The sequence below is a fragment of the Colius striatus genome, chromosome 10, assembly GCF_028858725.1.
Source record: "Colius striatus isolate bColStr4 chromosome 10, bColStr4.1.hap1, whole genome shotgun sequence".
In the NCBI taxonomy this organism is placed as follows: Eukaryota; Metazoa; Chordata; class Aves; order Coliiformes; family Coliidae; genus Colius; species Colius striatus.
In genome coordinates, this window is record NC_084768.1 from 27,597,649 (window position 1) to 27,614,522 (window position 16,874).

General features: G+C 40.3%; 2 protein-coding genes across 3 annotated transcripts in view; both read left to right on the top strand.

Moving 5' to 3' along the window:
- Positions 1 to 16,874, top strand: part of AGBL4 (AGBL carboxypeptidase 4) — a 907,448-nt gene that overhangs the window by 537,806 nt on the left and 352,768 nt on the right. The gene's annotated exons all lie outside the window — the stretch shown is intronic.
- The window catches only part of BEND5 (BEN domain containing 5), a 31,695-nt gene continuing 23,448 nt past the window's right edge, over positions 8,628 to 16,874 (top strand). The window contains exon 1 of one of the 2 annotated variants that reach the window (XM_062003575.1): positions 8,628 to 8,938. In XM_062003575.1, the coding sequence (XP_061859559.1) occupies positions 8,722 to 8,938 (217 nt within the window). In that variant the 5' untranslated portion in view covers positions 8,628 to 8,721. The remainder of the gene's footprint in view (positions 8,939 to 16,874) is intronic. The other variant, XM_062003576.1, reaches the window with a different exon arrangement.

The window sequence follows — 16,874 nt, forward strand, 5'->3', positions numbered from 1 at the left end:
GACAGCCCCGCAGGGTAAGCAATAACTCAGGGGGGATTTATTGGATTGTAAAGCTGCATGTAGGTCTTTGAGGTCCACCAGAATCCTTTCTAGGTCCAACCTCTCTTTGAGGCCATTTCACAACATGAAGAGTGAGCAAGAATGATTACTGGCCTTGTTATTTTTGATTAACAGATTATATAGAAAAGAACCCCTACCCCAGTGCCGTGGTAGTGGTCAGAAGTGATTTCAGTGAGTTTTGCAGAGATAATGGAAAATCAAAATATTTGTGTAGTGCATGGTGTGTAAAATCAGTGAAAAATCTCTGTGGACAGTAGTTGATCATGAAAGTATATATAAAACCCTCAGTATAATGACATTGCTCTCCCCTCCTTTTGTGAAATTATAATTGGTGTCCTTGTTAGTAATCATGCTATGGGATTAAAGACTGCCTTGCCCTTGGAGACTGACTATGCCTTTCCTTGTAGAGATAGTCCCTCCAGGTCAGAGGCAAGGCAGAAAATGATGTCTTCTAAGCTGTCCTTATTTGTTGTGCAACGTGTTAATTCATCACTTTTCATAGATGAAAATTTATCTAAACCATTATTAGCTTAGTTCCCAACTAGTTAACTATTTAAAGTAGTATCTTGAACTACTGCACTTCTGTTTCAGCCCCTAAACAAAATTTAGACTTTCTTTCCCCCGTGGTCTTTTTTTTTTTTGTGGTTTTGGATCAAAACTGTAGGTATGCTTTATATTTATGCTCACTAAATACTGTGATATATACTCAGTAATGTCACATTTTGCTTGTAATATAATCCCTGTTGTCTCCCTACCTATCTTATCTTTTCTATTTTATTACTTCCTATATGTACTGGTAAATAAAAAGGGAGTGAATTTGGAAAATATAGGCCATTTGGAAGAAATTCTGTGTGTATCACATCAGAGAATTTGAAAGATTATGGAAACATTTACAGCCTCCAAAGAGTCAATCTACACACCAAGATTGAATTTAGGGATGGACACAAGCCCAGTGTTACTCTCACTGTTCTGGAAAGTCTGGTTTTGCAATAATTTCTGTCCTCAGAATAGTAAAACTAGTTATGACGAATTTAGCAAAGTCTGTATGCTGCAGTGCCCCAGACAGCTTCTTATTTTCATTGACATTATTTTTTCATCAGTTTAGACTGTATAGTATCTGCAGACGGTATATGTTCAAAATATTGGATTGCTGTGTTTTTGCATACAAACCTTATAAAGGAAAAGAAATACCAGACTGTGTGTACAAGCATCAAAATTTGATTATATGCAGGATCTAATCTTAATATCACACCATCCTCACTGAAAAGCTTTGCAAGACTATTTCAATTCATATTCTGAATAGTGTGTTTCTCTGCAGTCATCCTCCAGAATTCTTATTCCTATCAGGAGAATATCAATATATTGAACTGAATAAAAATGTATACATTACATTGCTTATTCAAATGTCCAGCTGATGTTTGTGGAGAATGTAAGCAGGAGGCAATATAACCTGAGTTTTGTTTTATTGATACAAGAGACTAATGTGAATTACAAAATAGGAAAGAATGTGAAGTCATTTAATATGCTGGAAATGTGAAAAAAATGCAGATTTCAGTTATTAGCTTTCACAGCTGTATTTGCACAGAAATGTACTAATGACTGGATGACATTTCATGCATGAACTTGATAGAGCATCCTTAAACATATTCATGTTAGAAGAGTACTTAAAGGGAACCTCAAACTTGAAAATTCCAGTCTTTGTTTAAAAAAACCCCCAAACTACAGTTTCCCCAGGGTAATTTAGTACAAGATATTTCTTCATGAAACAAAGCATTCTTTGTTATAAGGAATACTGTGACAGCCTATGAAGGGCTCTCCTTTCTGATCACACTTTAAAAAAGACTCCAATTCCCCTGAATGTTAAATATTATTGCACAATAGCTGTTGCTCAGGCTTTTGTGGAAAATACTAGAAAAGCAGGAAGCCCCTTGAAGTTTCAAACACCTCTTGGGCTATCAGTTTCCCATGCCATTTTCTGTTTTGAGGGAATACCTTCTTTGTAAGTGTGGCAAAGATGAATGCCAGTTTTCTATGTTGTGTGACATAAAAGGATTTATTTTTCTTTGAAGAACAAGAAGAATTCCTGGTGGGATCTATCCCAGTTATTTTACGGTATGAATTTCTGGGTGTTGGGTGACAGCAAATCCTTCCAGTTAACATTTGCTTGTTGTGTATGTTGTTTTTTTTAGTTCACCTTCTAGCACAAAGCAGATGTGACTTCATTTGTAACTGATAAATGATAAAGATATCTGGTTTTAGTAGGAGTGGAGAGGTTCACAGGTGATAGTGAAGATTTTTATACCCGTGAGCACTTGCACTTCTGGTTTCTGGCAGCTTCAGCATTCAGTTTGCCAACTCTGAAGAATTCTATTATTTTTATGTAAATGTGATTATTATCAAGACATGGCTGAGGAAGGCACTTCTCTGAAATGTTCTGAGGATTATTCTTGCTCCATTATCTCCAATTCGCTTTCCACAATAGGATTTTACAGGCTCACAGTAGTTGATGTTCTTCAGAAGAGCTGTTGGGCCACCTCTGATTGTGACTTTCATTAGAAACAGAAAATTCTATTCTCTTTTCTGAAGTATGAGCCCCAATTCCTGGGAATATCTTGTATAAACTCACTTTACACTGAAATATAGCCAGCCCTTTAAGTGATCAGAAAGAGTGTGACGAGAATATGAATTAAAAAGAGCACCGAGGCATGAAAACATATCTCTAAGTAGTTTTGACTCTGCCCTCATTTATGCAATCCCATTTCTGCTGCTGTTGATTGTCAAGAACCTTCCAAAACAACAAGAAACATCTCTAGATGTTATCTAGTCTCCTGCTAAAATCAGATTTCTGAAGGAAGCATGAGTATGTGGAGGTAGCGTTCTTGAACAATAAAATGCAGCCTGTAGTAGTTGACCTCTTTTTCTTCTGTACATATCCATATTACTTGTGTGACGCTCTCAAGCACAATAGGTCTATACAGAAAAGGGCTGCAGGATTGTTTTCCCTGTCAGCATGGATATAAATACTGGTTCAAGACAGAACAGTGCTGTACTGACATGAAAGTAGAAAACCAAAGTGGAAATATTATGAAAAAGGGTCATTAGTACCATCATACTCAGAAGCTCTGTTCAAAGCATAACATAATCACAGACAGTGCCTAGTGATGATATTTTACACTGAAGCCCAAAGGTTACAAAAAGACTTTATTCCTTGCCAAATGAAAGTCGCTTTGTCATCTAAGGTACAGAAGGAATCAAATTCTTGCAATGGTGCAAAATCTCTCTATGTAATGCTACTTTTAGAGTCACAGACTTTCAAAAGCCAGGGAAAAGTCTGGTTTATAAAAGCAAAGGGAAAATCTCAACTAATTTTTGCAGATCTAGTGAAAATATATAGGCTGAAGCCATCAGTGGATAGCAGTAGCAAAAAAAGATCACTTGGGCTGCAACAGCAACATTGCCTCCTTGAAAGTCTTGAAGATGGTGGCAGTGACACTAAAAGGACATGTTTTAAAGGTGAGTCCATGCACAAATCAGCTCAAGGAAAATGTCTTTCCTATTTTCCTCTCAGGCAGAAAGTTTATAGCATTGAAAACAGCATACTGCCTGAGTACAGGAGATGGTATTTAGCAAGAGTTTGAATGGTATACAGCAGGGTGGGCGATGAAAGTCACGATGATTTGAGAGTCACTTGCAGCTCCCAGACAACCCAGCTTCTGGCTCCCACTGAGCAAAGGACTGGGTGAGAGTGGGGAGAATTATGGTTCAAACTGAGACAAGATAGCATTGACTGGCAGCATCTCCTGACTCCTGTTGACTTTGTGTGGGCACGTTTAACCTGTAATTTGGAAAAAGAAAATACAGTCTGGCACACATTCCTGAAGGGTTGCCAGTCCTAGATCTAGCCATTGCATAGCCTGCCAGAATGGGAAAGATAAGTATCTTACAGGCCAGTATCCACAGCAACAGACATGGGAATTTTATCTTTTCAATACATATAAAAACCCAAAGAACATAATTACTTTTTCATTTTCCAATTTTATAATTGTAATAATGACCTTTAGGTCAGGAATTTTCAGCACTTAATGACTGTCTGGCTTTTTTTTTTCCCTGGCCCTTGGTTTCTCCAGCCAGTCATTAACAGTGAGGAAAGTGCTTTCTCCAGTGGTCACTTTGGCTTAATCATTACCTTTTCATGCTACAGAATATACCAGCTGGGAAATAAGTGTATCCTATGTGAATGGATCTATAAAGTGTTCCTAAGGTTTCATTTCTCTGAAAGAATATTCTGGTAGGACATGAGAGTTTAATGTAAAGTATGATTGAATATTATCCTCAGCCCCAAGAAAGGTTAGATCACTCCCAGGAATTGGGACTAAATAGCTTTGCAGTGCTGCCCTTCCTCTTCTGAGGATGGTTTAAGGCCATAGATTTCAAAAGATTAAATCTTAAGAATTTATCTATGTAATCTAGGCTCCCACACAATTCTCTTGGTATCAGAGTGCTTTGGAAATTACATGTGGACACAAATATTTTCTCGTCCATCTTCCGGGATCATACAGGGACTAGACCTGTTTCTGTTTGGTTTGAATTTCATATGTAATCATAGTGATGTGGCAAGGAGAGTGCAGCAACAGTGCCATGAGAGTTAAAAATTATTTTAAAATCTTCAGGGGAACAATCCTCTGGAATGCCTGCCCTGCTCTGTTTGTCTAGCTAGTAGATTCCTCCTTTCCAACCACTCTCTATCTCAAAACACCTAAAAGCTAGATGTGACTTTATTCAGAAGAAGAGTCATTTATAACTGGAGACAGCATGATGTTGCCCTTTATAAAAACATTAAAAATAAGATACTACAGAATGAAAGTGTCTTGTGACCACCATATTGATCATATTCTTGGTAAAAATTAACCAGATTGTGAGTAGATTGTATGTGTGTACATACATAAACCTTTGAACAGTCTTCAGTTCTTGTGCATTGCTATTTGAGTTATTCTTCAAACTGTAGGACTTTAAATGGCATTGTTAAAATACAGTGTTACCTTAAAAAAAAAAGTTAATATATCTTTCCTTCAGGATATATTTGTGCTTGAAAATAATTGTGGAAGAAATGCATTACTCGGAGGATAAATAAATACACAAGAAAAGAACACTTTACTTTTCTAAACCACTTATTGATAAGTGTAGAGATTCCTAGCAGTAGTTCAGTGTACTGTTATTGTTCAGTAGTCAGGTAGTAGTAAAGCCCCTCCATTTCAACAGCAAAAGAAAATGAGAATTTCTTCATCAGTAGTTTTAAAATCAATATGGTGTCCCTTGAGGGTTTGGTATTAAACATGGAAGTAATATGAATGATGAGCCTAATTTTAATGTTTTGCTGTGAAGGAGATTTAGCACCTGCGTAACTGTTATTGGTACTATTAGCTTTTCATTGTGTAGCTTTACGTGAAAACAGAGCACGCATCAAAACAGCAGGCATCAGCTTTTGCTTTAACACTTCTTTTACTTTTCAAGAAAAATAACACGAGCAAAATATAGTAGTGTTCCAGGAAACAGCCACTTGGGAGTCCCACAAGGGCTGGGAATGTGCCTTGTGGTTTCCTGACTCTTGGAGTGACACTTCTACTTTTTAAGCTGATGCTTCATTTGTACTTTGAAAGTATGACAATCTACTTCTCAGCAGGGTTGTGTGGTTTTCAAAACGCTGGACTTGCTTGAGGAGTTAAATCTGTTGAGGATCCAGTAATTTCTTTAAGTAGTTATAAAATGTACACCTTTAAAACAGATCTAGATCTTTAAACCTCAGGCTAACCTCAGTGTTAAAACAGCTGGCTAACTATTAGTTGAAATGGGAAAGGTCCAAAAGACACAAGTGACAATACTTGTGTTTCATTCTGTGCTCAAATGGATCTTTTCCTCTGCTTCACTGCTAACCCAGTGCAGATTATTTATAGATTTTAAAGCCAGAAATTAATACTGTTCCTTGTAGTCAGAAGAGAAATGTATGGGAATGTTATTAATTCTTTAGCATGATAATGCCTTCTGGCTCAATGCGCGTTCTAGGGACCAAGTGTAAACATGCATTTATCATCCCAATCCTGAATCTGTTCCCAAAAACGTCCTTCTGTGGAGAACTGTGAAACAGCTTTTCTAAAGAATTTGAGACCTTTTGTTGCTGCCGATAACAAAGATATTTGCAGCCCTTGCTGTAATTGAACCTTCCAGTGTGAAATGTTGCAAATGCCAGTTTAGTGTTCTTTTTCCCAAAGTAAAAAAAACCCAACTCAAAAAAAACCCCAAAGCCCACTACGATGCTAGTTGCCTTCACATAACATCTCTCCGTTTTCTTCCATTGGAGCAAATCACCCAGGCTTCCTTGGTACCTGAAGAGATCCTTCCCCTTCCAAGCCAATCTAATTTTTGGGTCCTTAGCTTCTCTTCATTTCCCCTATTATTTCCAGTTTCTCCCTTTGTTCTGTGTTCCTTTCCCTCAACAGCAGCCTTGGATGTTGCCAATAGAACTCAACTGTGGAGGAAATGCAATCCCAGGAAGAGTCAGTGTACCGAATCCCTCACTAACCACTGAATTTAGGTGGGACAAAATTGTTCTTCATGTATTTTTACCAGTGTCCACGGAGTAATTCCATCTATCAGTCTGTCTTGTCTCCTTTCTGCATCTCCTTCTACCTCCATTGTAACACAAGGTAGAGGAGACAGGACGTCACAGCAGCTGTTATTTTTCGATCAGCAACACAATCTTTGCTGGAATTTCATTTCCCTCGCAGCCTAGTTACTAGAATACATTTGTCATCTCTACTTTGTAGCAGACTTATATTTGCCTGTAATTACATACCAGTCTGGCAATACTTTATTGTTAACATAAAGTACTGCCATTTTAATCCCCAGTCTTAAACTGAAGTATTTGCAAAACTCTGTAATTGCTAAAATAATAAAGCTGCCATTATTGTATGGGAAGTTTACAGCTTGTTATGGAAATATTTACATCGGCTCAGCTACACCTGTATGCTTTCCTTACGTTTTCATGTGTTGCTTAAGAGAGACAGACAGACAGACAAACCGCTGCTGGGCAGCATAACTGTAAGTTTCTGATACTTTCACAGAATGGCTGAAGTTGGAAGGGAGGTCATCTTCTCCAACCTCCTGCTCAAGCAGGGCCACTGATAGCAGTTTGCCCAAGCCTGTGGACAGATGGTTTTTGAGTTACCTCCAAGCATGGAAACTCCACAAGCTTTCTGGGCAACCTGTGCCAGGACTCAGAACTTTCTTGCAGGTTTTCCAGCTTGTGGTTCACATGTACAACAAAAATCCATAAAAGATAACTAGGAAAACCATGTTCGGTGTGGTTAAACTGTAACAGGTACGGATAGTACTGTGAACGCTTAGGGATATGCAAACCAGAAGAGAGAACGTGTTTCAGTTTCATTTTGTGTGTTATTTTTGCAAACAGAAAACTAGTGAGGCCTCTTTCTTGCTGTTTAGTACTCGTCCTACGATTCTATTTGCCTTTAAATAATTCTCCATGCATTACTGTTTTGTTGCTATGACTGTTTTGGTAAAACAGATCTCAGCACTAGGTAAGAGTTTGCTGTGAACCATACGCAATGTTGCCACATTATTTCTTTTTTCTATAGGAAGTTCAAAACATCCATACAGGGTGTCTCCAAAAGCTGGGGACTTTGTGCTGAAGATCTTTCACCCTTGCTCTTACTGAATTTCTCAGTTCTCTGTGCTGTTTTGAGGGAAGGTGGGGGAAGTTTTGTGATCTCTCCCAGCAACTGCTATGGGACTACCACTGAGTGCAGCTGGTTTTGCGTTACCCTGAAGACCTTCGGGTAGAAAGAGGTGTTCAGGTTCTGTGGATACCCAGCAGATGAGTGCTAGGGTTCTGTGTTTTGGCCATGGGTAACGTGCTCTCCTCACCTGGCTACAGTATCTCACAGGTTCCTCCGACCCCTTCTCTCCCACTTGCGGGCACTGCCCCAGGCCCAGAAGCAGAGGTCCCCGTGTGTTATTTCCACAGAGCCGGGAGAGGGGTTGTTTGTTACTCTGGAACAGCTGTCGGGAATTTTTAACTTGGAAAAAGACGTTCCCGAGGCCTTTTCTGGGGACGGGCTTGAAAGAGCGGGGCACGAGGCCCGACGGCCGGGACTGGAGCTGTCCGTCCGGTACCCGGCGAGGCCTCGCCGCCGGGCTGGGCCGGACCTTCGTCAGCCTCCGGGACGGCGGCATCTTCCCTCCCCGCCGCCCGCTCCAGCCCCCTCCGCAGCAGAGGTGCGAGGCCGCTCCCGGGGCGCCGGGCACGCCGGGGCCTGCCGTGTGGCTCGCTGCGGGCTGCCCGCACCCCGCGGAGGGCCCGGGGCCGCCGGAAGGGGTGTTTCCGCACGGGCCCCGGGCGGGCCGAGGCGGGGGCCGCTCCTCCCGCCGCTACCCGGCCCCGGTCCCCGCCCGCCCCTCGCCTCGCCGCGCCGCCAGCCCGGCTCGCGTCGCTCCGCGTTGGATTGCTCGTGTCTGCCCGGAGCTGGCGGCTGCCCGGCTGGCGGCGCGGCCAGGCGAGCTCAGCCGAGCGCAGAGGCGGATTCTGAGGAACAATAACAGCGCGGGGAGCGCGGGACCGGCGCGGCCGCCCCGCCCGCGCGCCGCACCATGTACGCCTTTGTGCGGTTCCTGGAGGACAACGTCTGCTACGCGCTGCCCGTCTCCTGCGTGCAGGACTTCAGCCCCACGTCCCAGCTCGACTTCGACAACCAGAAGGTGTACACGGTGTACCGCAACCCCGAGGAGGCGGAGGAGGACGACGAGAGCCCCGCCGAGTGGGGCGACCGCCTGCTGCTCCATAAGGCCCAGATCCTGGCGCTGGCAGGTGAGGGCGGGCCGGGCCGGGCCGCGGGGGAAGGGGTGTGGGGCCGGGCCGGGCCAGGGGAAGCCCCAAATGCCGCCCCCTCCCCGCTGAAGGGGGGAGGGAGAGAGGGGGAGGGGAGGGGGCGGCATCGCTCCGACACATGCTCAGATCCCGGGCGGCACATGGCGGGCGGGGGGCACGGAGAGGCGGGGAGGACCGAGATGCCGGGGATGGGAAGGAGGTCGCCCACCCGCTCCCTCGCATAGAACAGCGGGGCCTGGGCGGCCCCAGGCCCAGGGGCTGTGCGGGTCCCGCGGGTCGGCTGCTCCCGGACGGGCAGCGCCGCGGTCCTGGCGTGAGGTGCTTATTCAGAGCGGTTTCCTAAAAGAACGTGAGCTCATGGGAGTGCCCGTGGTTACACAGAGGTGGGGGCCACATCAGAAACTTCAACAACAACAACAAAAAGTTAAGGTTTTCATACACAGTATATTTATAGTGTGTGGAGTCATTTATATATCTTTGCAATTTGGCAGCACGTTGCTGAATTAGAAAAGTACTGGTTTATATCCACTTTGTTAGTTTAAATGATCTCACAAATTGGAAGGCAATAGTGGAGCCAGAGCTTTAGATGCTACGCTTGTTAAGCTTGGGTTTGCAACATTTGGTTTGTTTCATGTTTAACTTGCCAGTGCCTTTCTAGCTAAGAGGACCAATTAAAATGCATATTAAGAAATAAACTCATGTTTTGGTCATTTAAATGAATTCATCTCTTGTGATACAATACTTCTGGTATGTGTGTCCCCAAATCATGACTCTTGAAGACTTTCTGTTTCCTTGCAAGTTTCCTTGCAACCACAGAAAACACACTGCTGTAGTCAGAGTTTACACAGAAAGGAAGTTTGATGTGTTATGTAGGAAATCACTGGTTAGTGTGGACTTGCCCAATAGGCTGTTGAAAGACAGCAACAACCATTTGAAATGTCAGCCTGAGTAACAAAGAGGAGTTTGGGTTCTGATACTGACTCTTCGACTTGGGAAGAAATACAGTTTATGTCTGTTTCCCCAAATATGGAATGGGCTTAAACTTGTGCTGTGTAGTATCAAGTTCTAAGAAGGCAATGTGGAGTTCTGATATCTAAACATAGTATCTTTGTGTTTAAATCACACAAAACTAGTATTTTTTAAATTCTGGTTTTATTTTTGAAAATAAAGTGTTATTTTTAACACTTCCTAAACTGGTTCAGCCTGGTGGTCCCTCACTCCGACCAGAGACTTTAACCAATTGTTGTTCTGTTTCTAGTAATGGCCTTAAACAGATGTATGGAAAGAACAAGAAACAGTCAAACATGTATGTCATTTCCTTGTAAGCTTTTCCCGTTTTAACTCCCAAGTTAAAGAGAATCTACCAGAGGAGTGGATTCTCCTGCTAAGTGTTGTTCTATGCTGGCCTGTGGTTTGTTTGTCCTGTCTGTAGCAGAGGATAATTGATATATATGTGAAGTATTTCTTGCAAGTTACCTGTCACATCCAGGGTATCATCCAGTGGTGTCAGCGTTCAGTTTACTAGGGCACTTCTCAATGGCATCCCAGTTGGACTTCATCTTTCTCTTTCTCACTGCGGAATTCAGCAATAGTGACCTTTCTGTTCCTCATGTTCACCTCAACATAACTAAAGTGTTTGAGAGAAATGTTTAGTAATAGGCATTTTGTTCACATGTTGAGCCTACCAGGTTGCCTCAACTTTCTGTTAAAAAGTACACCTACTTTGTCAGTTCTCTTGTTCCAAGCAGAGTCTATGTGTAAGTGCTTTTCCATACAATTTCTCTTTGTTTCATCACTCTTGAACCAGAACAAACCAATAAATGCCTTTTCCTCCAGAGAACAAGACTTGTTACCTGTATTAGTGATTTGCACTAATTACTCGCCAGAGATTTGACTTTCTACAGGAAATTCTCTTGCTGAGCCAGGAACACAAAGAAACATACAGCTGTACTACATCTATCACATCTCTATATATCTGACTAGGTATGTAATTTACATACTTGGAAAACTTCTTACCTGAACACCAGATGAATCTTTCCTTCTGTGCTTATTTCTACCCGGCACCATATAATTGGATTAAACATATGATGTGTGCCATAATGGAATTAAACATATGTTGTATACAGAGAATTGCCTACTTTTAAAGTCATCAGTTTCTCCCCAAAGTTTTGAGTACTGGTGTTTTTATTATGGTTAAAAACCTCTGGGAGAAAAGTTGATCTTACATGAAGACATCCTAGCACAATTTTCACTTGTTTTTGTTTTTTATTATGGTTATGACAACTTTTTAGGGCAAACATTACAAGTCTGATGTCATGCAAACTGCCTGTTTAGTTTAAAAACTAATTTTGCAAGTTTCCAGTAACATTTCACACACTAGTATAGAACTTTTCATTCTAAGGGGTTTCAGCCTACCTTAGTAGTATGGTGAATAATGTGTATAAAGTTGCTTTTATATGTAAAATATACATAGCTACTTTTTAATTATTGGAAGGAACACTTACCTGCACAAATTAGTGTATCAGTGGCTTTAAAAAATTCCTGATTTGATCCAAGGATTCCCTATTATAAACAGACTTCAGGATCAAAGTCATGGTATAGATATTAAATTAAACAAACAACTAACAAAAAAGAGAGGAGAATGTAATTTTTTTTGAGCCTGCACAGTATTTGTTTACAGTTTGAATGGTACCCAGTTTTCTTATGCTGATATAACAAGACTGCTCAAGTAAGCAGAGTTGTATGTATGTGTGTTTATTTTCATGGTCAAACACTGTCCACACAGTGGGAGTTAATCATAGTCTGAGAAACAGATACACTTCATTTTTCTTTCTAGTGACCTGAAAAAAAGGAGTGGAGAAAGAAAATAGATACAAGACCCATATTAGAGTTGTGATTTATTTCTTTTGAAATGATTTTTCCTTTCCTTTTATGTATAAAAAAACCCCAAACAAGACAGATGCTTCTCAAACTTTTACCCTTGTAATATAAGAGTTCCCACAGGGACAAATACCTGTTCATGCCCATAGTACAAAGTTTTATTGGAGCATTGGTTGTGTAAAGAGTTCATGAAACAATTGTTCTCATTTGAGAGAGTCTAGAAGCAATTCTTTGATCCTTTGTGGCCAGGTTGGATGATTGGAAGCCCATACACTTGAGAGGAATATTATTGTTGCAGCAGAGGAGAGAACACTGCTAGGAAGGTTTCACAGCTTTAAAAAGAAAAACAATTAGGACTAAAAGTGTGGTGGGCATGCTCAGAGCATCAAGTAATTGTGACAGATTGAGTATGTCAAAGAGGTAAATATTGTTGTCTTTTGAATACTTCAGTAAGAAGTGGTATGGAGTATTACTACAGAGTTATAGGTGACCTCCAAGCAGCTGTATGCTTCTCTCGTGTGTGTGTGAATGGGAACTGGTGGTGGTGGTGGTATATGTTGATCTGTTTTTTTCACAAGTTAGAAAAACTGTTTTTCTGGTCCCTTTTCTTGAAATATGTCACAACTTTTTCACACTTGTCTAATATGGTCAGCAGAATTTTGTGGGTAAGCATATGCAGATTATAGGAGTTAGCATGATCCTCAGGTGACTGTCTTGGAGCCTTTTTTTGCTTTGCAAAGTGATGAGTATTAGGTGGAATGAACTGAAGTTCAGGGGCTTTTTAAAGTTCAGTACTTCGGGCTATGTTTGTTAACAAGTTGATAGTGACTGTCTTCTAATTGGAGGCATTCTTTCCTGACTACTGTAAATAATTGTTCTCTCTAGCTGCTGCCCTCAACATTTCCCACCCACGCAATCCTAACAAACACATCTCCATCAGATTCTCCCAGCAATTCCCTAGCTGCCACAGCAGATGTGTTAATACCTGTGTACATCCATATTCTTTTTTACCCTGTTATAAAATGTTATGCTTCACTTCTTATTAAAATAGGTTAAATGATTTTTAAAAAATCTTTAAAAGCCTGTACAGCTTGTGGAGAGGTAATTTACTACTCTGTATTTCAGAAAAATGTAAAATCTCTGTTCCCAAAGCAGTCCCAAATGAAATTATTCAAGGACTAAGTTTTGAGTAATGTTGAGAGTGGATAAACACTAAGAAGTTGAAGCAGGCTTCTTTGCTGCAGGTAGTTCATGGAGGAAAGACCCTTTGTCAAGTTCTGGATAAAGTGAAAATTTACAAGATGAGATCTTAAATTATGTCAAGAATATGCAAACTTTAGATCAGGAAATGGTCTTCATGTGTAATATTAACGCTTTTATTGGTATTTTTGTAGTCTTCCATTTCCATGTGCATTCTGTTCCTCCTTGTGCTATTCAAACGGCTTGTGGAGTTGGGGTACATGGAACAGATAATAGCTGTGGCCACTGTGCACCCATTCTCCATCCCATGTTCATACATAGTCCACGTCACGTTTTCTTCTCTAGGCCAGTCTGTAGACTGAACAAACTATTGTGGTAGGGACAGCATTTACCAGCCCTTTGTTCCTGGAAAGGTCAACATTTGTCCCCTGTCATGATATGTGACAGGGGTCAAGGGTGAAATGGCACCAGAAAAAAAGTCTAAACACCTTCAACTGCTTCTTAGGTGATCCTAAGTGTTGCCCTGAGTAAAGAAATGCCAGGAGGAGGCTGTAGGAAACGTTTAAGTAGTGGCAGTGATTCCTATCAATCTCTTATTAATTAGTTTGATTTTTCCTATGATAGATCTGGAGTACCTGTGGATGAGCTTGTGTGTCGCTGCCCTTGAGCAGCAAGTCCAACTCTCCCTAACTTTGCAATCTACTTGCTGTACCTCTGCATCCGGTCTTGCCATGCGAATGGCCCTTTGTGGTCACTGAGAGAAAGTAAGCCCAATAAGTGAGGCAGCACTGAAGTAACCTTGTTCAAAATACAATTTAGTGATGTGTTTTTTTTTTGTTTTTTTTTTTTTTTTAAAACCCTTCCTGCTGTGATCTTTGAGGTGCATGGCCTACTCTGTCAGATACTTAACTGGCATGCTATTGCTGTCGTACCTGTTAGCCAGGTGAAAGATCTGGCTGGTTGCAAAGGCTCATCAAATCACTTCGTCTATCAGAGTAATTACATCACACGCTTATATGTAGTCCTGAATATAAGTGTGGCAGTATTCATAACGAGTGTTTAAGGCTAGATTTCACACTCTTTGTGTTTGATCCAGTTTTGGTTTATTTTTAACTCTTTTAAGATGAAAGGTGTTTGGGGTTTTTTTTCCCCCTTCTATATTCTACTGTAAGAGCATGTCTGGGATACTAAGGACCTTACAGAAAGACACTATTTGTTGGCTTTTTTTGCTATAATTTCTATTTGTTCTGCATTAATATGGCACATTGAAACAAGGCTTAAATGGCAGCAACAAAAAAAAAAGTGGAACTTTTAAAACTGACTGGGAAGGAGTGATTTGGAGTACCCCTTACGATAGTGGTGGTGATTATATGTCATCATCAGGATTAAATGCCAGTTAAAAAGGAATTTAAAAGCTGAGATTTATCTGTGCAGGAATATTTTACCTGTATAATTGCTTTTCGTGGTTTTTTTCTGAAATGCTTATTCTGGAAAGAAATGTCTTTTTTAGTCTTAAACCCTTATCAACTGACCTACTTGTTCCTCAGTCACATTTGCTTTTTGCTTCACCTTAATAATCACAAGTCATTTATTTTTATGGCATAAAGACATACAGGTGACCTACACTGTTGTTATTTTCCTTGGTCTCAGTACATCCATTGCACCACATAACACCAGTTAGGCTTGTAAATGTTGTACGAGCCTAATTACAGTACAGTAAAAAATATCAATGTCAGGATTCTAATAAATTTGACTTGAAAGGTAGTATGGTTATGGTATCTATAGTAACTAACACTAATTAAAATATGCTGGAATATGCATGGAGTGAAAAGGGGAAGACATGTCAGTTAATGTTTTTCTTTTCATAATTCAGCAGTGTTTTTTTTCCCATGGATTGGCCAAGTGTCAGTCAATTATTTGCTTTTTTTAAAGAGACACTTTCAAAATAGTAGAGGCTGAACCATACAGTATTTTTTGTATGTAAACTAAAAAAATGCACACTACCCACTATTTCTACAGCAAGCTCATTCCTTGGACAGATAGTTGTGAAGGCTTCCTGGAATGTTCCCTGTAGGCTGCTGCTTTATCTGCTTTATCTGTTGAATAGCCTGTAGGCAGTTATCTCCATGGCTTTGTGGTCTTTGTGATCATGAAATCATAGCCAGGGTTTGTTCCTAATATAATTTTATTGTACAGTAGAAACTGACTGGTCAGGATAAGCCAGATTGACCAATTACAGCTGTCATTGAGATTGATGATCATCTTCAGATGAACTTTTGAACTTTTAAAGAAAGAAACAGCTTTTGTTATAAATAGGAGATTTTTGTAAAGTATTTATCATGTTCAAACTTTCAAAAAATAATTCCCATAGTTGAGTTTCACATGTAGGTACAGAGGAAAGAGTTAAAGGATAGCATTTTAACATCCTACTTGTTTCCAAGGTTTCTTTGTTTTAATTTAATAATATTTGTAATACTGTATTTGTTGTAATGTTGTATTAGTGATATTGTATTTGTTGCTGAAAGGATTAAGAGAGTTGTCCCATAATAGCTATAATCCTTTGTGTTCGACATGTTCAGAGTATTGTACAAATATTAACAGATCTGAACAACACTTCAGTGGGGTAGATGGGGACAGTCAGATGGAAAAGTTGAGTTATTCAAGGTCAATATTTAAGTAAATATTGGATTCAGGATTAAACTGTCCTCAGTCCTGTAAAGAGCATGATTTCCTGTTTCTCAGCGTAATGTCTTTTCTTTACTTGATCATCCAGCTCCATCGATCTATACTACAGCCAAGTGCTCTTCTAATACTACTAAAAGTTAAACAGAAGGGAGAGTTTTGCTGACAGAGAGCAAAAGAATTGCTATTTCTAGCTGGTTTTAAGCCACATTGCTTTTAGTTGTTTTTGAAGAGACTTTGTATCAACTTTTGAATTAAGAAAGGGATTTCATATCAATAATGGAAATAAAGAAAGACACATTTAAGTGTTTCTCACAGCACAGGTCTGAGTTATGTCTGGGCTAATGCTCAGGTTGTAAATATGAACAATTTTCTGATAATGATCATATGCAAAAGGAGAATGTTACAAAATATTTTAATGTCTTTATGTGACTACACATGGGGTCCCTGCCAGTAATTCACTCCTAGCAGTAACTCTCACTTCTAGCAGGATTAAGCTGCATATCTTTGTTGTTCCACTAGATGAAAAAGTCTGCATTCAGACCTCAACATTTGCTGCTTCAGTAGCTGTTGTGGTGGATTTGCGTTTTGTGAGAGCAGAAGGTCCATCCTTTCTGAATTCACTTGTATCATTGTACTGAATATTAACGAGAGAAAGCTAGTCTTGATGTAGGACTTCAGACAGAACTTAAGAAGTAGAAGTTGTTTATATAATCTGCCCTCTACTGCTGTAGGAGTTTGGCTCCTTAATCTGTCTTTCCCTTCTTTTAGCGCCTTTGTGCAAAAGAGGAGCTTTCACTCCATCATCAGTGAGCAGCCTTGATTCAGGCTCCTGACACATCATCCTTCTTACCCATCATCTCTAAACCTGTCAAGCAGTAGTTTAAGACCTTTCTATCTTGCCTTTTCCCAGTTTGATTAAGAATTATTTTCACTCTGTTTCCTATTCTTTACACTTAATTGAAATTCACTTCACAAGATTTAACAGCTTTTTTTTTTTTTGGCTAGTTCCTTCAAGAGCATGTCTCAGCTTTCACATGCTTACTGGCCCTGCCTGTCAGCATTGCTTGATATGTTGTTCTTCCCTGACTTCTTTGCTCACTATTCTTTTTACTCTGAAGTCATTCGTCTAGTAGCTTGTTTGTGTGTTATT